Below are 22,671 nucleotides of genomic sequence, written 5' to 3' on the forward strand. Positions count from 1 at the left end.
ATCATGTGACCGGACTCAGTCACGTGATGCCTTGTGAGCAAAATACGAACTTACAAGTAGGTTCCTTGAACTACCGCCGGTGCCCCCCCAGACAGTACTGATGACTGTCCGGAGACACCGACGGAAAGGTAAGCGGGACACAGGGCGCTTTGGCGCGCACACCTATAGCTAGCTCAAACTCACGCGGAGAGCGGTGCCGTTTTCGAAGGGCACTCGTTCTCTGCTTTGCCGAAGGGCACTCGTTCCCTGCTTTGCCGATAGGACACAATTCCTTTCACTTAACTCACGCGGAGAGCGGTGCTGTTTTCGAAGGGCACTCGTTCTCGGCTTTGCCGAAGGGCGCTCGTTCTCTGCTTTGCCGATAGGACACAATTCCTTTCGCTTAACCTTGTTCTAAACTATGACCACGCATTTGCAGAGACAAGGCTTGTAAACTAGCATCGTATCCTAACAACATGATGGCACCAACTCGATCTTGAGTTTTACTGCTAAGCCACGCGTTCCTTGCATAACCAAACGCATTGGTCACTACATAAACTGCGGACCAACATACGCGCTATTATCTGTTTCCAGCCTTTACCTTGATCGCTGTGTCATAGCAACGGCGGGTTACCTGCAAAAAAACCCTCTCACCAGACAATGGGGTTACTTAATCACCTTTTGCCTCCATGTAAACTCTATTCCCTTTTCCCCTTGCTGAAACTGCGCTAAAAATGACTCATAATTATTTTTAGAGCGGTGCTCCTTTTACCTGCGCTGCAGCCAGGTGGGGTGAAGCCTCTCAACCATCATACATGGGTGAGTGTGTATACTAGAGCCTGTGTCCTAGTATGAATGAATGTGTTTCAATCACATTATGGTCTTAAGTAGAAACTACGTGAGTAGGATTCATTCATGCTCTTTTGTTTCTGTTTCTATGTTTGTTTGTCTTTCGGTTTGGATCCAATGCTACTATGCATTAACAGTATACGGTTGAGTACGCCTGGGATTCTCAGGTGATATTTTTTCATTATTATTCACCAAAGCAGTAGTGTATTTCCAACAAGGTCCTGAAGAATGCATTTGAAACTCTGTTCTATGTAATGCAGAAACATGTTGACCATTAATAAGTGTGGTTATTATTTCAAACCCGCACTCACACCTGCCTTTTAATCTTAGGGATTGGGAGATATTAATAAATTTTGTTTTCTACCCAGTTCACCTAATTTTATTATTACCCCTCACTTTTCACCCAAATCACCATACACTGCTTTTTTCAGTAGCCACTTGCATTAATTTCTGTACTTCCCACTTATCACATTTATCGGCCACGGTAACAACAGACCAGCCGTTTTGTCTCCTGGGTAAGGAGATCCCAAATGATGAGAAAGAGGGCGGTACAGTGTGGCTTCTGATGGGAACTATTTCTCCATGTGCTCTTGAGCCTTGACTAGGCCTGCAGTTACTAACATGCATGAAATTCTCACTGGTGTTTTTTGCGTAGTCCTGGTTTTGTGATCCAATCTGTCTGACTTACTCATATTATTTTTGACCCCCAGGTATTATTTGTTGTTGTGTATGGTTATTTTTTATAGTGTCTATTATCTTTGGAACGGGTCTTGCTTTCGATTCCGAAGATTTATCTTGCTTTTTGCTTGGATTTACGCTTTCTGGATCCGAAGCTTTGGCTGCTGAGTGTTTAGACTCGTCTGTTCTTCGTGCCGAAATGTGTTTCGTTATGGAAACAGTTTTCGGGTCCGATTTTTTAGGTACCGACGTAGTTCTTGTTTCGGTAACCTTTGGAACATTTTTCCGTGCCGAACTTGGTTTTGGAACTTCCTTTGGTGCCGAACTTGGTTTCGGTTTCAGTTCGGTAACCCTCAATGTCAAAGGATGACTTGGTGCCGGTGCTAACTTCGGCTTAAGCACTTTTTGTTTGTCGGGACTGACGGTCTGACTCGAGCCCGAGTCGACCTGAGGCTTTTTAACACTCTTCACTGCCGAGCCCGAAGGCGGGGCATCAGAAGTTTTTAATCGATGTGCACCCAGACCCGAGGGTGGGGGTGGATTGAAGCCTGTCCCGGAAAGGGGGGGTGAACAGGATCGACGCTCTTACTCACGACCTGTTGACCAGCTGGAAGCAGATCGTCATCTTCGGATCGATCCTCCTCTCCGGAAGCTGACTCGTCTGCCTCGGAAGCGACGTCTACCTCGATTGGCGCCTCGTCTATGATGAGGTCTGGTGTCGACGACGAGGACTGCTCCATAGCTCTTCGAGCTCGACGGTCCCGGATTGTCTTCTTGGACCGGAACGAACCACAGGCCTCACAGTCTCGACTCTCGTGCTCTGGGGACAAGCCCAAGTTGCAAACCTCATGAAGGTCGGTGTGGGGTAACTTGTGTCCACACTGAGGGCACTTGTTGAACAGTGTTCTTTCCATGAGCCAAAGGCCCAATGGCGCATTTGGGCCCGACGGCCCCGACGAGCGCTGGAATGGAAAAGTGGGTCCTCTCTTTGACGCAGGCAACCGGAATCAGTATCGAAGACGAACTTGATGTTGTAGATTGATTTATGGATTCGAAAATAGATCAGTAACGGGACCGAATGATGAACACATCCGAGCCCGATGGCGGAAAAAAACAATCTGAGGATGGAGTCGATGCCCATGCACACTACGGTCTAAGGGAGGAGTCACCCAGCAGACAAAGACTCTTCCAAGACAACAACAAAGAGTAATCATCCGGGCCCACCACCAGATGGTGATCTAATGCAAAAGTGTGTGGTCTGCAGCCCATATGCCTCGAACCAGGAGTTGCATCTGGCATGACTGAATTGACATTGACCTGGCAGATAGGCAAGACTTACCCACTGGGAATTTTACCAAGAGCCTTCCCCAGGTCTCATTGACCTTTTCAAAGACGTGGGGAAGGTATTGAGTACTTTCCTTTGCTAAAGGCCACAGTTAATAACAATTGTGCTGGCAGATTCTGGTCATGAAGATGAACGTTTCTTTTTTACTGAAGAAGAATGGCACAGAACGTGCCTTGGTTCAAATCTACATAGCATGTCTCAATAGCAGAAATGCCATATTTGCAAGGATAGGTATTGCCTTAGAACTGAATTGCTAAATAATGTCCTAGTCATGGGAAGGGTTATTGTCAATGCATCAAAGGGAAGTCTCAATGTCTTTTCCGAGGACACAGACGTACCATCAAGTTTGGTGCATATATTCCTTGTCAAAGTCTGGGGCCTCTCAACTCTCGGTCTGTAAGTTAGGGACTCTCTAGAGTACAGAAGAGCTGGGGATCCTTGTGTCTGAGGGTCCAACATGCTGCCCAGCACACTTCTTCTGCTGACTGAGATGAGCCGAAGGAGGAGCAGGGACATGGCATTCACCTGTTCCAGGGAAGACCTGGCTTGGCAGTTCGGGCTGGGCTGTTCCTTTGAGGCTCAAGGTCAAGACTGATTTGCATATTGCTTAGCTGGAACTGGGGTGGCGAAGTGAGCTATAGAACGATGATGGATTCAAACCAGATCATTGACTGGGGGTGAGTGCCTACAAAGTTTCAGAGCTCCGTCCATCATCTCTTTTTGTTTTCTTTCTTCACCTGATCAACCATGACAGCAACAAACATATAAGATCTTAGTTTTTATGAAATGAGTAGAGCTTGACTCTGGTCGGTGCACTGAATTGTGAATACTGAATAATCCATGTTGTGAGATGTGCCCACAGTCTCACCGAACCTGTAGTGTGATAGGACTGGGATGATATGTGACGGAAGCCTATCTAAGGAACAAGTCCTCTCTTGTGGCGCCAGTCCAATTGATCAGGTAAAAACAGGCAGGCAACCAATGTTACTGGAAAATGGTAACACTCCATGGTGTCTCATCCCCTTGACGAGCTAACTGCAGTCAATTGAAGCCAAAGCATTTCATTCGGATAGACCAATAGAAAGCAGGCCAAAGAAAAGAGAACGGAGCCTTACACTTTTAGGAAATCCACCTTCCATCCGAAGTACGGCCACACCCAACGCCTCATACTTAACTGAGTTTTGAAATATTTCCAAATGAGGCCCAGGGTCTCTCACACCTCTCTCCCACTTTTGATTAAAAAACGATGGAGCAATTTCAGCACGAAAAGTGCAAGACCTCTCTGTAGTGGCATAGGTTGTAGAATGGACAGATCTATGACGAACACCATTTACATACATGGCTTTTAGCCTGACTGGTGCAGAAACTACGACGAAAAAGCACAGGATGACAAGACCCCACAAATACTAAGACATAAGTGAGGGGCAAGGGAGAGCATCTAGTGAATGCGAGATAATAAAAAAAATACATCCCTTTAGTAGAAGCCCCATGCACGGGGGGCAAATTCACGTGAGCCTGGGCGTTGCTTCACGAACATCTACGGGTACCGACGAGCAGCACCGGCGCCTTAAACCGCATGTGGTGCTGTAGATTAAGGTTGAGGTGCACTGAGGGAGAACGGTGGGGTCCCTAAAAGTGGCAATGGAGGGCGTGCTGCAGACATGCATCGGAGTGGGGCTGAAAGCAAGATTTGCTGCACATTATGAAAAGTGTGCATAAATCCGCCGAGATTCCTCGATAGGGGGCTCCACCCAAGAGAACAAAGAGAGTGGACTGTGGCACTCAGCAGCCGCGGCCTCTCGCAGTTGCAGTTTGTGCTCGCACTGCTGCGAGGCGCGCCCAGCTGTGCTGTGGCTCCTCAAGAGCCACATCTGGAAATGTAACACTAGACACAAAAACCTCAGCGCTGCTAAATTTAATCCCACATTGGGCTGCGCTTTGCAAGCGCCACGTTCTACAGGAGGAGCCAATTAGAGGCAGAAATTACGGCCGACCTCAGCTCGAGGCCGGAGCGTGCACTCCACGCCTCGCCGTCACCGTGGGGCCAGAGCCAAGCGCGACTTCAGGAAAGCGCGCGGTCAACCCAAGGTCAGCCCAACGGCGAGGACGGCCCAGGTACCGGGTTCGAATCCTGGTGTCGGCTCCGCATCCTGCGATTCAGGGCAAATCACGTAATCTCCCCGCGCATAGGGATACAAAACAAAATTGACCTTGTGCACTGTAATCTGGCGCTCATACCTTTGGGACAAGTTCACCCTATATAAACTACCCTCATCCCTTCTGCGAAGGGGGCTGCGAAATCTGTTATTAATGACTATTGTTATTTAAACACACGATGGTATTAACATGCCTGCCGAGCTCTCCTTCATAACGCCAGGTGATGTGTTATTGTGTGCAAGTGATTGCGATTCTTCCGTTATGATTACATCGTCATTCTGCACCAGGAATGGCATTTTAAAACTTTAATAACGTTTCCGCAGTTAGCCGAAATGCATGAAACTTTCTTACAGTTTAATTTAGCCACAGTGACTCTACCTTAAAATGTTTGTTAAGATCCTCAAAACAGGCCAAAAGTTATACGGGGCTTTAAAAGTGCAAAACCCTAAATTAATTTCGATAGGATATTGTCTGTTGTAGTTACAACAAGACATGCACAGCTAGTTTGGATGGGACAGGGCAGGGGTGTTGGGAATCTCTATCAGAAGGTATGGCTCAGGGCCAGCCAGGCCAGGCCCACGGCCAAGGAGTAACCTGTACGTATCTCCAGGACTGGGATGAGCTGGGGCTGCAGCTTGTAGTATAACACAAAAAAAGAAAAAGAAATAACTGAAACAAGTTTTTTTAAAGTTAAGAAGTGGGTGCTTTTGCTCATATTAAAATAAACATTCCTTTATTAAAAAAAACAACCTTAATAATTTCCCCTAAACAGTTAAAGTGGCGTTATGATTACATTGCAAAACCAAATTTTCCCGGTTATGGTAAAATGCACAAATTACAGCTCTCACCACTGACAAGTGCCGCTCAGGGCCTCACAAATGCAAACTTGACAGCTTTATTAGAGGAGTGTAGCAGCAGTGTTAACGTGTTACCGATGGATAAGGATGACTCCATGTCACTGTGGCACCATGCTCTGAGCTATTTTTTTTTTTCATTTAACAAACCTGTTGATTCCATGACTTCCCGACTTAATTCACGTCAACAGCAATAATTAGTACCAGATTTAAATGTAAAAAAAGACCAAAGTGTAAACAGGGTGTCATGCGGTTCTCTGGTATCCATATCTTCACTGTAGATTGAACACCACTGCCAGGGCCACTAAAAGTATGCAATTGTGCAGCAATGCCGTTTACCCCATAATTATGGATTTGCCACATAATCCATCGTCTGCTGTATACTTTTCAGATTTTAACAGAAAACAAAATATTTTTAACACAAAAAGATCAAAAGCTACAAAAAAAATATATATGTACTGAGAACATCTTTCAGGAGGAGGGCTCCCTCTAGCAAACCAAGCTTGGGCAGGCACTCTACAGCCTGAAGCTCAAGGAAGAAAGCTTGTACTCCCCAGACATTACTTTACCTGTCTGGAAAAAAAAGTGGTGAACAGGCAGGTACTAGCAACTTAATTTGAAAAAGATTCCGCAAACTTTTGCCCCAGTTCCATTACAGCGCCACTGGATGCATCATATATTCTGTCCCAAGAGGCCCACCAAATTCAACTCAGAGCAGACCCAACTCCTCATGGGAACAGTCCACCCGAACCTTGGCCATTCCACCCGTTAACTTTGCCGCGGTCTGCTTTTTTAGTTGGTAAATTTGAGATTCACACCCCACGAATCTCACAAAACTACGCCCCTGCCAGGGTTGGGAGCAATTTCAGGGTTACTTCACTTAGCTTGCAGGGGGTCCATCATTCTGTGTTGGAGGAGGCACGGGGCGTGTGAAAGAAAGCGTGTGAAAGTGTGGTGTGTACACACACACACTCTCCGCTTAACAAATTGTTTTTGGAGGAAAAAATAAAATCATTTTTTCAATAGGTTTTCTTGTCCAGACAAGAGTAAAGTTTAGTCCCCCCTGCCCAACCTCCCACTCCAGTTACTTTCAAGGGTCTCCGTGCTGAGCTCACCTTGTGAAAAGGAGTCTGACCTCCTGTGTTTCAGACACTCTTTTATCCTTTGTTTGATACCTGGAAACACTGCCATTGGCCAACTGCAGCCAAACTGCTTCCATTAACATAACGGTACCGCTACAACTCGGGGGCCTTCACTTACTTCATTTGAATTCATGCCTTTCACGCCTGCGAATAATGCGCTGTGTGTTATTAAAGCAACTAAGTGATTTTGATTTGAGCTAAAACTTGTAAGCTTTTTAATTGATCTAGCGTGTTCGGGTTAATCTGTCAAAGCCACTCATTTGTCTCTGGACACCGGCTAGGTCAGGCTGCTCGCAAACAAGTGCTGGCAATTAAAACCTACGCCTCTTAGCCCGCCAAGGGAACAGATCCTGAAGGAGAAACGCAGCGGGACCAGTGTGCTTTCAGAGACACATTTAGCGGAAGGGGGGGGGGGGGGGGGGGGGGGGGGGTGGAGAGAATACCGAAGGAAAAGAAAGATACAGGGATATTGAGGGATGGAAGAAAGACAGAAGAAAAGGAATAAAAACCCAGAGACAGAATAAAAGATTCAAGGAAGCTGGGGGGGGGGGGGGGGAGAGAAAGAGGAACGAGAGAACAAGGGGACGGAAAGATCAAAGAAGAGACAAAAAGAGAACACAGGAGGGAGAGAGGGAAAGAGATACAGAAAGAAAATCAATGATAGACGAAATGTGAGAGTGAGATAGAGAGAGAGAGTAGGTGGCGAGAGAGAGAGAGTAAGTAGGTGCCGAGAGAGAGAGAGAGAGAGAGAGAGCAAAAAAAGAGGTTGACAGGCAGAGAAAAGTAAATACAACTGGCAAAGGCAGTGCAGAAGGTGAAATACAGAAACAATTCAGGGAGAGAAAGATAGTCTAATGGCAGATACACCTCAGTCAGTGGCATTACAAACACAAATTGGACTTGCATACTACAGAGAGTTGGGGCGAGAAACTTTAGCAACTCCGCTGCACAGCCAGAAATCAATAATGAATGCAGAGGTAGAGACAGACCGCAGCCAGGTGGAAGATACAAAAGAGGGAGTGATGGGTCTCAAGCATATCCTGCAGAGACAGAATTCAAGAAGCTATACTTAGGAGAGACATCTGACATCATATCTAATGATGTCTTCCATCATTTGTTTAGTGCCTAGTAGCTCATATACTTATCATTCCTAACAAACACAATCTAATCTCACCAAAACCTCTGATCAATCCCCTAATCCTCCACATAATCAACACACCTCTCAAACTGCTCTCTAAACCACTCTACATTTTACTCCATCAAACTTACATTCACGCCTTTCTCAATCCATCCAAGAATTTTAATCTGCACATCTTGACTATCCCTATCTCTTGACTCTTAGCTATCTGATATTCCCATCCATAACTCCTCGGAATATGTTAAAAAAACCAATAAGCATGCTTGATTCTGACCTTAAGTTTTAGATAAAGATAAGTACTCCTTCTCCTCATCCCACCCGGAAACCTGCCATGCCCACTCCTCTACCCTCAGAATTCCCTCACTTTCTCTCCTGCAACAAACAAAAGATCGTCAAAGGTAAAACATCACGGATAATAGTCGGTAATGTAATTACACCAGAGATAAAAACCTTAAAAAGTGGAATAAACCAGACTTTGAGACAGCTCCGAAAAGACCCAAACAACAAAGGTCCGCAAAAGACGTTGAGCACCCTAAAAGCACAGCTGAGGAAAAAAACATGGGAAAGTTAAAGGTAGCTGAACGATAACCTCTGGGCAAAAATCTTACACGACTCTAAAGAAAAGAACAGCTCTAGATTCTGAAAACCAATCCACTCCTTCCAATGTCCAGATCATAAGGGAATCGATTCAAGCATATCTGAATTAGTCTGGGCAAACTACTTATCATCTCATTTCAACACCGAAGACCTAATGGGGCACTCGCCCCGTGGCAAAGCCCAGAAAACTGGTCTGGATCAGACCCCTGATAAAACAGGCACAAACAACAAAGAACTGATCAATGCCCACACAAGGATACCATTCTCACACAACATCGGTACATTGAACGAGGAAGCAACAACAAGACTCGTACCAATCACAAGCAGAGAGGAACCCACATACTCAGAAACAGCGGCCAGGATCAGTTCACAAATTAACAAGGGCAAACTTGAAGGTGCCCCGGGCCCGAACGGGATCCCGCCAATAATATACAAACAAGACGCTGACTTTTGGAGTAACATCATGGCACCAGTCTTCCAGGAAATAAGGGAAACAGAAATATGTCCAAAAACCTGGAGAGGTTCAATTATAAGCCCGATTTATAAAAAGGGAGAAAGGAATAACCCTAGTAGCTATTGGGTAATAGCGCTAGTCGATATAGAGGCAAAGTACTATGCGGCTCTCGTTCTGGAGGACTTAACATCTTGGGCAAACAAAAACCACATCATTCCAGCCACCCAAACCGGATTCCGCAGGGGTCAGGGTACAACGACCGATATCATGGCGCTAACCCTTTTGACAGATGCAGCAAAATCCATGAAGAGGTCATTATACCTATGCTACATTGACTACAGCGCAGCATTTGACCACGTAGACCGGAGTAAACTCTGGCAGAAGCTGGAAAGATGGGGGATACCAAGCCCACTCCTTCAGCAGTTGATTATGCTACATACGAACACCTGGGTTAGGATCAAATTGGGCTCCGGATCACACATCTAAAAGCAAATCAGTACCACCAAAAGACTGAAACAAGGTTGTGTCCTAGCCCCAATGCGGTTTAACCTCTTCCTGGCTAATCTCCCGGGGGAACTAGAGAAAACCAAATCCCATGCCCGCGGTTAGGCAATACAACACTTTGAAACCTCCTATACCCCGACGACTTGGTCCTTATCAGCCGGTCCCCTATTGGTCTCCAAAATCTTCTGGATGCAACCAGCTTATTTTCTACAAACAACTCACTAAACATCAACTTAAACAAAACAAAAGTTATGACAATGAACTACAACAAAAAAAGAAAACTTGCCTGGTTTCTGGGCCGACAGAGGTTAGAACAGGTAGCAACCTACAAATACCTAGGTGTCCTCATTGATAGCAAAGGCACATTTAGGCCCCAACTAGAGGCAATTCGTCGGAAGGGCACGACTTTCCACTGGTCAATTAAACCCCTGAAGAAAGTTCTCCCAGACCGGTCGTTCGCCCCCTTTTGCAGGTGATAAGGGCACGACTGCAACCCATGCTTACGTACGCAGTGAATCCCTGCAAGGTAAAGACGTCACGATATTAGACAACACCATCAGTCACGCATTTAGGGCAATATTCCAACTACCCACATATACCTCGCCCGCTCAAATTCGTCTGGAATTTGGGCTCCAGAAACAAGCGGTAGAGAGGAGGGGGCATACATTAAAACGTGACGAAAAATCAGAGATGCCGACCACGGGTCCCTTAATGCCCATCTCTGGAGAGAATTATCCGCCAGAGGCAACTAACCCGCAAGGAAATACCTTCAAGACTCATTGGAGATCCTGGACCTATCAAACCTCTGGGAGTTGTCAATCGATCTTAAAACCTTCAAAAAAGTGGTAACGAAAGTAACCAAATTGATCTCATCAATAGAGGCTAAAGCCACCCTGACTAAGAGGGCCCACGGATGGGCCATGTTGAAAGACTACAGTGCCCTGAAACCTCAAGAATATTTAAAAACGGGCCTCATGCAGTCCACAAAAAACAAGTTCTTAAACATGCGCATTGGCATTATTCCCAAATTACCGCACTTGGCACCTTGGAAAAGGGGAAGCTCAGCAAGCTGCTGCAGACTCTGTTTATCAAGAAAAGAAGACTTAATCCACATCATTTGCATTTGTTCAAAACCTATGGACATAAGACAATCCCTACTCCGTGCCCTATGGAACCAGAAGGGCATAACGAGTTGCAGGCAGGCTGTGATGCTGTGCTTTAACCCTGAGGAGAGTCAGTTAAACTGTAGACTAACTAAATTCTTTGACATAGTGGCCAAAGGGATTAAGATCCAGACAACTGGCTCACACTAATCACTAGTCTACGCAATGCTGAGCTAAGCCCTTGGAGCACCTTTGTTTGCCTAAATTCCTATGGCTTTGAACAATATAATTAAGACTTTTTATGATCTCAACAAGCAAGCCCACTTGTTTTTTATATTTTTAACTGTAACCATGATTGCTTTTTGCACACATTTGTATGTTTTATATTGTTAGTTTTTATTAACTGTACAATAAAATCTCTCTCTCCTGCAACCGCTTGAATGCTTGATCAAAGACTAAAAATCTTTTAAACATCCAGCACACGGCCCAAATGGATCCCAGTGTGTTAAGGCAGAGTCCATATATTCAAGGACATTCTGCTCCAAAAATCTGCAGCCTCCTGTCCATGATCATTATCAATCATACTTTAGCACCAAGAATGTCATCCGACTGAACTCAAAATGACACACATCAAACCTACAGTAAAGAACTACATCTTGGATCTCTCTAACCCAACCAACTACAGACCATTAATGAGTATTCCTTTGTGTACATTTGTTATGAAAACTGATTGAAAGATCTACATTCATATAAATATCACGAATTACAACCTGCTTTCAAGCTACAAAAATAGATTCTGTCCGATGTGGCACTGAAGCATGACTGTGTGATGGCATCACAACAACTGTAGACTCTGATGGAGTTGCAGCCCTCATTCCACTTGGTCTGTGTGAGAAGTTGGCCTGGTATATGATGATCACTATTCTAGTGAGCACCTTGCACCAGTCCAAACGACCCTTATGGTGATTGGTTGTAAGTCAACCTTAAAGACCAGCTATCCTAATGGTAGCATGGACAAAAGCAGTCTTAGGCTAAACTCAAGAAGGCATGTGAAGCCAGCTGTTTTTCCATATGCAATCCTTTTAACATTAAATGAAAGGACACCACACAAGTTATATATTAGTAAATATATGTATTTATTTCTAGAATAATCCCCTATACTCTTTATGAGCACAGAAGCACAAGCGTTAAACAAAGAACTTCGTATAACATACAATAAGCTGCACAATTATGGATAGGCCGGGTGGCCACTCAAACCATATATTAAAAAAGTGGTATAAGTACCACGTCACAATACTGGTAAGGCCTAGGGCCTCGAGAATCGCTGGGACTACACTGGACTAACGAAGGTTAGGACATAGGAGGCCCACAGGATGCGGGTGCAGTGTCTATAGGCAACCGCGTTTACCATAAAAGTCAATGGTGCGTAAAAATTAGAAAGTTATAGGTTTGAGAGTCTTCCGACTGGACTAGAACTTAGTCACTTGAAACTAGAACACTAGGGATATAAATCACTACAGGGACACCGGAGTACCCTCGTTACCTCACCCACAGGAAGGGGGTGCATAGGTGCCAAAGTGCGTCGGGTTTCTTCGTGGAGTTCTATGGAGCCTGGAGGAAAAGATGCTGCAGGCGACCAGGAGAGAAGAGTCTGGTTGGATCCAAGGGTGGATCGAAGATGTAGAGTACCTGAAAGCAGAGGGGGCAGAGTCTAGGTCACTAGCAAGTGACCAGGATGGAACCAGGAAGGAACCAGGCAATGTTGGGTTGCGATCAGGTGCTGTCGAGTAGTTTGTCTCCGCTGCCACGTGGACCAGGAAGTATCAATGACGACTAGGAGTTGAACACGGGCTGTCCCACGAAGGTTCTCGCTGTCGGCGGTGTTGGTTCTCGAATCGGAGTCAACAGGCCTTGGCAAATGCAACCCACGCAGGACTCTAAGATGGCTTCTGGATGGGACCAGCAAGGTCAGATCGGTGGCTCCTTTTCAGGGGAGCAAGGGCCAGTCTGGAGCAACCAGACCAGCAGTGTAAAGTCGAAGGTTCGTCGTCACAGAGGCCACGAGCCAATGGGCAAGTGACCGGACAACGCGTCGAGCAGGAAAAATGCAAAAGGGCCCCACGCAGCACTCGATGAGTGTGGAGAGGTGATCTTTGGTGCACAAGCTGCTCGGGCTGGGGATTCTCAATCCCCAATGCACAGCTTCGAGGGAGCCTCGGGAGCTGCACAGGAAGCACTTCGCTGGCTTTCCAAGATGGCCGGTCCCACGTCTAACGTCGCCTCCACGGGTCTAAGGTTTGCTAGGACTGTGGATCGGGCTGTTGGAAGTCTGGGAGTCCAGGTCTTGTCGGTCTCTGTCGTTCGAGCTCCGGCGGGAGCAACGGCAAAGAAAACCTTTGAGCGCTGATGGTGCCTGCTTGCACAGGGTGGCCACTCATTGACCACAAGGGAGATTCTTCAGTCTTCAACGTCGAGTAGGATGTCAAAGGGTCCAGAGTTTCGTATCAAAGTTTCAGTCAGGATGATCTGATGTGCCATGGCACAGCTCCTACCTTTATTCCAAATCAAGGGGCTGGATCTCCTGCTAGGTCCCTCCTATGGGTGGGACCCAGGAAGGGGGTGGTTACACCCCTTTCCCTTTGTGAATTTTCGCGCCAGAGCTGGGGCTGGCGTGCCCCAGCACCAGTTAGAACTGGGCTTTACCTGGGACGCCTTGTGCGCCCCAGGCAGTGTCTAGTTTCATTCAGCCCTCCCTGCCCCAATCCACTATCTCCTGTCTGGGGTGGTGTAACACCTCCCTGTGACAGGAAACCTTTTGTCCAGGCCTGCCCTGCCGGAGGTTCGGTCAGCAGCAGGAGGCCAGACTTGTGTCTGTGGCAGCAGCATCCATTTTGTGATGCTGAGGCTCTGGTTAGATTTAACCTCGTTTAAGGAAAGTAACATGTCTTCTCCCTCTAGAAGGGCGGAATGCTACCCCCGTCGCCAGAACTGGTGAGGGGGTAGTATTCCAAAGCGTATGGCACCTTACACGACATGTTTTGATAAAGCCAAACCAAAGTTAGCAAGTAACCGCGAGGAATATAATGCACTTAAGAGTATATGGTATGGCAATATCCCAGAACAGCTATAAGGACATGGTTCCGAAAGCTGCAGACAGGCTCAGCTCATGCTAGAGCACCATCTCACATAAAACACCAAGCATTCTGCCTCCAGGATTGTTAAGGCCTGCCATAGGAGTGACTTATAAGTGCATATGTGTCCAGATATAGGTTTAGACATAGGTATACTATACCTAAGCAAGGGGTGATTACACCACCTTGCCCCAGCTGAGTGATCAGCCAGTTGTGTCAGTTTGGATGGCCAGCCAGGGGTGGCAATAGATATGCTGCAGCCCCTCGTAGGCCTTTGATGCACCTATGCCCTGGGTACCTATAGTACTCTGTACAGGGGCTGATAAGGTGACCCAATACCCAATTGTAGATGTACCTAGGGTACATGGAGTCCATTTTAAAGAGAGAGCAGGGTCTCCGCTTTGGGGCCCTGATTTGCAGGATCCCAGGCCAACTAAGTAGAAAATCAGCTAAACACTAGGCAAAATATCTGGGGTTACCATAGTCAGGTATCCACTTTCCTACAGTCTGTCTTCTGCTTTCTACATGGTCCACTGCCACACGCTACTACAGAGACGTCACAGCCTTGGAATTCAAGGAAACACCCTAAAATGAATTACTTCAAACATTGTGGATAGCAGACTCACCATATCACTAGCCCCCTTATTCTCGCCACCATTCCAACCCAGAGTGGGTGTACTCCAGGACTCCAGCATCAGGCCCCTCTTGTTCAACCTCTACCTCAGTCCACTAACATACATAATTTCATCCTATATTCTCAGCTGGTAGAATTAAGCTAATGACACAAAATATTGTAAAGCTTGACAGCACATCTGATCTTGATATCTGCAACATAGGGAATTGCCTACAAGCTGGTGATTTCTGGATGTCTGTCTACCACCTGAAGCACACTTCAAAAATGGAGAGTTTTACATTCTGGTAATAGGAAGTCTCATCACCTGATTACAATCTAGCCTCAGGAACTAGGACCTCCAGCACCATTTTCAGACCAAGTCAGGAACCTAGGTTGATCATGGACTCTAATTTGTTTTTTATACCACAAATAAATCAAGCCTCCAAATTATGCTTCCACATAATGAAATTCCTTTGTCAATTTTCCCATTCCTTAGGTTTTCACCAGAGGTCCAAACCACCTCGCCCTAGTACTCTCCCATCTTGATCATTCCAATGGAACATATCTTGATGCACCCTACAAGTCCCTTTAGAAACTACAGTGACCCCAAAATGCAAATGTCAGACTCCTGATTCAAGTAGAAGACTACCGATTTCAAGGCTAGTCTCCAACCGATTTCTGTATGCAAAAACTCAATTCCTAGGCGGGCTTCAGATGACAAGGGATTGGTCTTGTGTGACTCAGATTATGCACTGCTAGTAGTAACCTGCTCCTGCAAGCAAGTGCACAACATGTTTGTCACGCTTTCTCCGCTTGCTATAGCAAAATTTCTGTGCTCCGGACAGGTATGGAAAAAACATATATTAGAATTTCTGATATCCAATCCTGCAGCAGCACACTTGCAAGTCCCATACAGGCTAAAATCCTGATGCAGGCCACAATAGAAACAAATGGAAGAAATACATTTTTCCGATGTTTTTTTTTTAATCTCCCACTTTCTTCTTCCAAAAGGACCTAGTTCACACCTGTACTCATTTCCTTAACCTGGCACCCTGTGGCCAGACAAATCGAAATTATAGCAATGTGCACACATCACCTAGCAATACGTGGAACTGTACTACTCTTCCGTCAACAAAACTTGTATGTGCACTCAAGGCTCGCTCCATTGCTGACTGTGCCTCGATTCAAAAAGGCAGAAATAGGTGGAACCTCCTTGTCTGTACAGTCTTCCAAACTTGGGAACTGAATGCCTGTTCACATAAGAACTCCAGTTCCAGAAAGCATTAAAATATTTCTCATTTCAATACTAAATCAAAATTCTAAGAGCAAGATCTTCAAAAATAGAAAACTAAAAAGGTATAAGAGCTGTGTCCACACTCAAATGATTCACAATACTGCATGCTCAAGTCTTGCAACACTCACTGTACCGTGTTTGGAGCATGTCAGAACCTCGTATACCGGAAGCATCTCCCACAAAGATCATTCTACACCCAACAACCTTCTAACCATACACTTCTAAAGAGCACCTGGGTACTGATGCAAATAGGAGTGCGTTGTGGACTTATGGGTTAAGAAGAACTATACAAATGTCATAATGCAATATAATACTAATAGCTCCTGGACATTTAACAATTCAGTGCCTACAAAGAACATATTCAGCAAAGTTGATGGTACTTTTGTAAGACTCCAATAACATCACTGGCATGAAATATCCCTCTTCCTTGATTATGTGTATGGATAGATTCAGCACATATAAGACACAATTCCACACATCCAAATGATATATATGTATGTATATATATTCACGAAAAACCCATAGGTTTCACACCTGTTCTAGTTAGCTGGACATTTCACTCCTACAAAACCATTGAAATTCCCCTGTTATAGTTAGTTCAGCTAACTATAACTCGGGCGCCCGCAATGCACTGCTGATGACGTCACATATTACATCACTCATGACATGGTCCGTGACATCACTGACATCATATGGAAGGAAATTCAAGTTACTGTAAGTACGGTTAGAATTACTTTTCAGGATCCTTAGTGGGCTGAAAGATGCAGCACGGAGTGCTCTCCTGATAACAGGTGAATAAATCGGAATTCGTAGTTCGGCTGATTTTAGAGGAATTTTTTAAAGTTCCAAAACTCCACACTTAGAAGAATTTCCAAGTGAAACCAGTTAGCCTATGGAAGGAAATTCAAGTTACTGTAAGTATGGTTAGAATTATTTGTCAGGATCAGTAGTAGGCTGTAAGATGCAGCACTGAGGTCTCTCCTGATAACAGGTGAGTAAATCGGAATTAATAGTTCGGCTGATTTTAGAGGAATATTTGTATGTTTCAAAAATAGACACTTAGAAACTTTTCTGGTGAAAACCACACACTAGATTCCTAGGGAAGGAAATACAAGTTACTGGTAAGTACGCTTAGATTTACTTTTCAGGGTCCGTACTGGGCTCAAAGATGCAGCACGGACGTCTCTCGTGAGAACAGGTGAGTAAATTTGAATTTGTAGTTCGGCTGATTTTAGAGGAATATTGTGCTCAATAGTGAAGGAAGGGGGCGGGGCCTGAGGTGACATGTGTGCAAACACGCCCTGTGGCGCGTTTCAAGTTGGGGAATCAATTCCTCTTCAATCCTGAGGTCCCCTGTGGGCCAACTAGCCCACCAGGTACCTCCAGTACGCGCCAAGGAGCTGCGTTGCAGAGAGGTGTTCAGAGCCCACTTCCTCTTTTTACAACACTCTGCAACGCAGCTCCGTGGCGCTTACTGGAGGTACCTGGTGGGCTAGTTGGCCTCTAGGGGACCTCTGGATTGAAGTGGAATTAATTCCCCAACTTAAACAGCGCCACAGGGCATGTTGACACACATATCACCTCAAGCCCCACCACCTACCTTCACCACTGTGCAAACGCGCCCCGTAGCGCGTTCTAAGTTGGGGGATTAAGTCCTCTTGCATACTGGGGGTCCCTGAAGGCCAACTAGCCCACCAGAAACCTCCAGTATGCGCTGGGGGCTGCGTTGCAGAGAGGTGTAAAAAGGGGCGTGGCCTCATTACACCTCTCTGCAGCGCAGCCCCCTGGCGCGTTTCCAGAGTGGGAAATAAATCCCCTTGAATACTGGGGGTTCCTGGGGGCCAACTAGCCCACCAGGAACCTCCAGTATGCGCCAGGGGGCTGCGTTGCAAAGAGGTGTAAAAAGGGGCACGGCCTCATTACACCTCTCTGCAACGCAGTCCCCTGGCGTGTTTCCAGAGGGGGAACTAAATCCCCTTGAATACTGGGGGTCCCTGGGGGCCAACTAGCCCACCAGGAACCTCCAGTATGCGCCAGGGGGCTGCGTTGCAGAGAGGTGTAAAAAGGGGCGTGGCCTCATTACACCTCTCTGCAACGCAGTCCCCTGGCGTGTTTCCAGAGGGGGGAACTAAATCCCCTTGAATACTGAAGGTCCCTGGGGGCCAACTAGCCCACCGAGAACCTCAAGTATGTGCCAGGGGGCTGCGCTGCAGAGAGGTGTAAAAAGGGGCATGGCCTCATCATACCTCTCTGCAACACTGCCCCCTGGCGCATACTGGAGGTTCCTGGTGGGCTACTTGGCCCCCAGGGACCCCCAGTATTCAAGGGGAATTACTTCCCCCTCTGAGTGGTGCAGGGAGGGGCGTGGCCTCCTCCCAGATCCCGGTTTTTAAAATGTATTTTTTTTTTAAGAAGGGGGGCTGTGTAGCCCCCCTTCTTTTTCTTTTTTGCATTTGAAATAAATATCATCTTTGTCAAGCCAAAAGGAGTGCTGCTTATTCTGTGCAGGACAATTTTTAGCGAGACACTGTCCTGGTCTCGCCACATGCACCAACTGGGAAGGTGCTCCTATCAAACACAGGACGTTGTGCGTTTTTGATACACACACATATATATATATATATATATATATATCCTTCAGTCGCTGCTCCTTTCGCCTTCCCCTGCCCTGTGCAGTGGATCATATGCAGTCGTCTGAGCGCGCCGAACATAGTATTACTGAGAAACGTTAATAAAGCCATCACTCAGAGTTTTGGCAATTTACCAGAAGTTGATTTTAATCCAGGTAACGGGTTTCGCTTATGACCAAGCTTGCTGTGCAAGTGAAACGTGTTACCTGGATTAAAATCAACTTCTGGTAAACTGCCAAATCTCTGAGTGATCGCTGTATTAACGTTTCTCTGTAAAATATATATAGCAAAAGCAAAAGGGTAAAATATGAATGATCATAGGTAAGAAATAGCCAGCTGGAGATATTAAGGAACCACAAACTCTTATTTTGAGCATCATCGTTTCTGGGGGTGGGATGATAGTGTGCTGCATCAAATTGTCTGACAGGAATGTTTTGAAAAGCCACGCTTCCAGTGCATTACAATGATGTGGGAAAATGCACATTTTCTGAGGCCACCCACACCCAGACTTTAGATCATGGACATTAGATCAAGGATATGCAATCTTATAGGCACCTTGCCAAAAACAACATTTGCACTTTTACTCGTTGCACCATTGATGCTTATGTGCGGCACTGATTCTAGCCTGTGTATAAACCACATGCATGGCATGCAACTTTTCCCACATATGCCAACTTCCCCCAGCACCTTTTCAACCATATACCCAAAGGGTGCTCCGTAACCGGATGAAAATTGGAGCACCCAATGAACTTGTCTTGTAGCAAAGATCTATATCGACTGTACTCAACAATCAAAAAGTGACTTACAAGAGGTATAGAAAGCGCTATAGAAATCTCAATACAATTTTACGATCCTGCTGTTTTTCTGATCTCAGAACGGGTATGCAGGAACATTTTAGAAATAGGACAGGTTGAAAGTATGTTAGTGACCATGAAAAAACTTTGATGTACCATACAAGAGCAAACAAAGGTGCATTTTAAGAAAAGCAGAGTTCCTACCCAGGAGAAGTATCAAGAGAGAAGGATGCAACCGAACTGTTGAACTTTCGTGTGTCCCAGAGCTTCGCCTCGCGGTCTCTCATCTGCAGAAAGTGACATCAGAAATGTCAAACTTTTAGCCGCCTTCTGGTCCGTTTCCCTCTCTTCACCCATCAAACTAACATAAAACCCATGAAACAGATCACAATTCTAACTCAGGTGTGCAATTATATTAGACAATTACAGTATTGTATTGCATTGATATAAATCTCTTCGTAGGGCAGGGAGTGGTATTTTGTAGGTGGGACCACTTCCACGCGTAGACGAACGCCACCAAACTTAAGTATAGGTATTTATAAACTGCAGGTTCCCACCCAAAAATAAGCTTACCTTTACTTCCATCAAAGGCAGTAGTAAAAGTGTAATCAGGGGAGGTAAGTGAGGGGATTGCCCTTACTATTGCTAGTATGTTTACGGACAGTGAAACTATTTTCCCAGAGGAGAAAAAAAAGTTTTGTAAGAGAGCACTATGAACACTGGTAAATGGTAAGGCATGTGAATAATATGATAGTCACAAAATCATGATTTTGGGAATCCCAGATTGTCACAGATCAGTAGGAGGAGATGTGGAATCCTTGCTCTTTTCATGGTCGTTGGTAATGTACTTCAAATTTAGAAGGAAGCCTAGGTGAGCAAATTTCCGACGACTTTATACGACTCAGTTAATAGTGTTGTTCCAGACCAAGCCCAGCCGAGTGGCATAGAACACAAATGTTTCAGGAGAAACAGTATGCCTTTGTGGCATAATCTGTATTCACAGAAACAAACAGAGGTATAAATCAAAGACCTACATTATAGACTGAACAATTTCACAGAATATTTTTAATAGAGTAAAAAGCACAGCATTTAGCTTTGTAAGGAATGACAATACCAATATACTGATTAAGACCACTTACAATTGACTGAACCAAGCTGATAGAACAATTTCAAAGCAAGAATTTTGCAGTGTACACTTTTAAGAGAGGTCTAAGGGTAATGGTAATTGGCAGCATTCTTGGTTAACTAGCCTCACACTCACCTTTGATAGGTGTTTTTAGGTTTTGCCTCGCCGAAGGATGCGCTCTGCGCATCTTTTCGGCGCAGGCGAAATCCTGTTGAGTTCCATAGTGTGGCTTGGTTCGGCCCTCGTCCTTGATTGGCTGGCTCCGTAAACGGAGCCTTGCCATTGGACGAGGGGCCTGTCCGTCAATGCCGGACCAGACACGGGGGCGTTCCCGACATTCTTTGGCTTTTGCCGACGTCACGGGACGCCGGGAACGCCCCCGTGTCTGGTCCGGCATTGCCGGCACTACTGCGTCTCTTCTTCCCGTTTCCCGCCCCGTGACTGGCCGGCCGGCCAATCCTAGCGCGGCCGGCCGGAAGTGCCCGCCCCCCGCAGCCCGGGGAAGAAGGAGAGGAAGACGGAAAGCACTATGGCGGCGCCCGCGGGGCTCCCGTGGCCTGGAGGGAACCGCCGCCGCCGTCGACGTTGCCGGTCTCCCAAGCCGAAGAGGGAGACCGGAGAAGTGCCGTCGCAAGGTGCAGGTGAGTCTCGGCGGTTTAGGGCATGCATGCTCCCTGCTCCCACTTTCTGCTCTGCTCGTTCGGATTTCATCTTCCCCCACACAGCGCTGCCGCCCACGGGTGCCCACAGTCCCTGTCTCATGCTGCTCCAGAGCCTGCCAATGCACAGTCTCCCCTCCGCCATGCACACGCTGCAGAAGGATACCACCTGGCCAAGTTCTTTGTTGGCGGCCTCCCCTACCACACTACCGAAGCCTCACTCAGGAAGTACTTCGAGGTGTTCGGGGACATCGAGGAGGCCGTAGTCATTACCGACTGTCAGATTGGCAAGTCCCAGGGTTATGGCTTTGTAAGTGTTGCCCGGATATAGCGCTCTTTGCTTTGGTGCACTGACAAGTGGTTTTATTTAGGCACTGCTGTTGGTGTACTAGTGCAGGGACTTTGTCCTGGACTTTATGTTTATGTTCTTATGTGAGGCGGCCTGGATATATAGCTCTCTTTGCACAAAAGTGGTCATATGTATATTGCAGATGGTAAGGTGGCCTGTGGCGGTCCATAGAGCGTTTTTGGGTTATTTCCTTACCCTTGGTCTGGATCAAGCGCTCCCTGACTGTAGCCTCACTCTCTTACATGTATGGATGTTGCAGATTTTCATTTGGGTTTTTCTAAAGCGCCAAAACACCCAGGCCCCTAGAGTGCTCTGAGTTGGGAATACCAAAGCATGGGAGATTGCCGTGGATACAGAGTGGTGCACGAGCACTCCAAGGCAAGGCGCTGTATTTTCTTTACAAACACTTGAGGCTAATGCTGCGGCAACGCTCACATGGTGGAGTCCAGCTGTTGTGAGGCTGTAATAAGGGATGCTGTATGCCCCCCGTGGTGAACCCAGGTTATATGTTGGAGCATTCAGCTAGTGAAAGGGAAGTCATGTGCAATATGTGCTGGTTCTACGGAGTCTGTATTTAGGGGCTTTAACTCCCCACCCGCGTCTTTTCTCCTAGTGGTCTGTGAGATGCGAACTCTTGTCTCTGTATTCGCATCCCCAATTCCCGTGGGGTAGGTACCCTTGAAGAATTTTAATACCATTGATTTTTTTGGGAGGGGAGCCCTCCCACCCCCCCCCCCTAACAAGTATCCCAAACATTCACGCCTCGTATGCTCCAGTTTCCCCCAAATGCCTAATTGTCTTTACCTCTCTGAGATGAGGCACCTGCCTGGCCTCCTTTGCTTTGCAGCTGCCTCGTTGTCAACTTCCTGTATAGTGTGGATCATCATTCATCAACACCCATCGCCATACCCTTGCCCGGGGTTGTGACTGTAAATGTATAGTAGATGGATAAAGTGATAGGTGTGGGTGAAATACTAATCCGCAAAGCTCCTGGTCCGCGCCTGACCTGCGCCTGCCCGCTCGAGGCGCTGTTTTCTTTGTGCCGCTTAGGCCCTTCCCGTTCTCACCTTCTGTTGTCATTTTAGTTTATTTGATGAGGAGCTAAGCATAGAAATGGTAAGCTGGAGCAGGGCTGAACTGAATCATTTCATTGACAAGTGGCGCTATATAACCAGCATTGGCATAGCCAATAGGTCTCGCCTTTGGGACCTTATAAGTATTTAATTATGCTGCATAATATCCTTGGTGCAACACCAACTGTTGCATGGCTAAATA

At 46.3% G+C, this 22,671-nt stretch overlaps 1 protein-coding gene across 2 annotated transcripts in view; it reads right to left on the reverse strand.

Annotated features, from left to right (window-relative positions):
- LOC147688502 (coronin-7-like) overlaps positions 1-22,671 on the reverse strand; it is a 1,252,182-nt gene that overhangs the window by 790,492 nt on the left and 439,019 nt on the right. For both annotated transcript variants that reach the window (XM_086941395.1, XM_086941394.1), the window contains exon 9: positions 19,467-19,549. In XM_086941395.1, the coding sequence (XP_086797521.1) occupies positions 19,467-19,549 (83 nt within the window). The remainder of the gene's footprint in view (positions 1-19,466; positions 19,550-22,671) is intronic.

The sequence above is a fragment of the Lissotriton vulgaris genome, chromosome 10, assembly GCF_964263255.1.
Source record: "Lissotriton vulgaris chromosome 10, aLisVul1.2, whole genome shotgun sequence".
NCBI classification, from domain to species: domain Eukaryota; kingdom Metazoa; phylum Chordata; class Amphibia; order Caudata; family Salamandridae; genus Lissotriton; species Lissotriton vulgaris.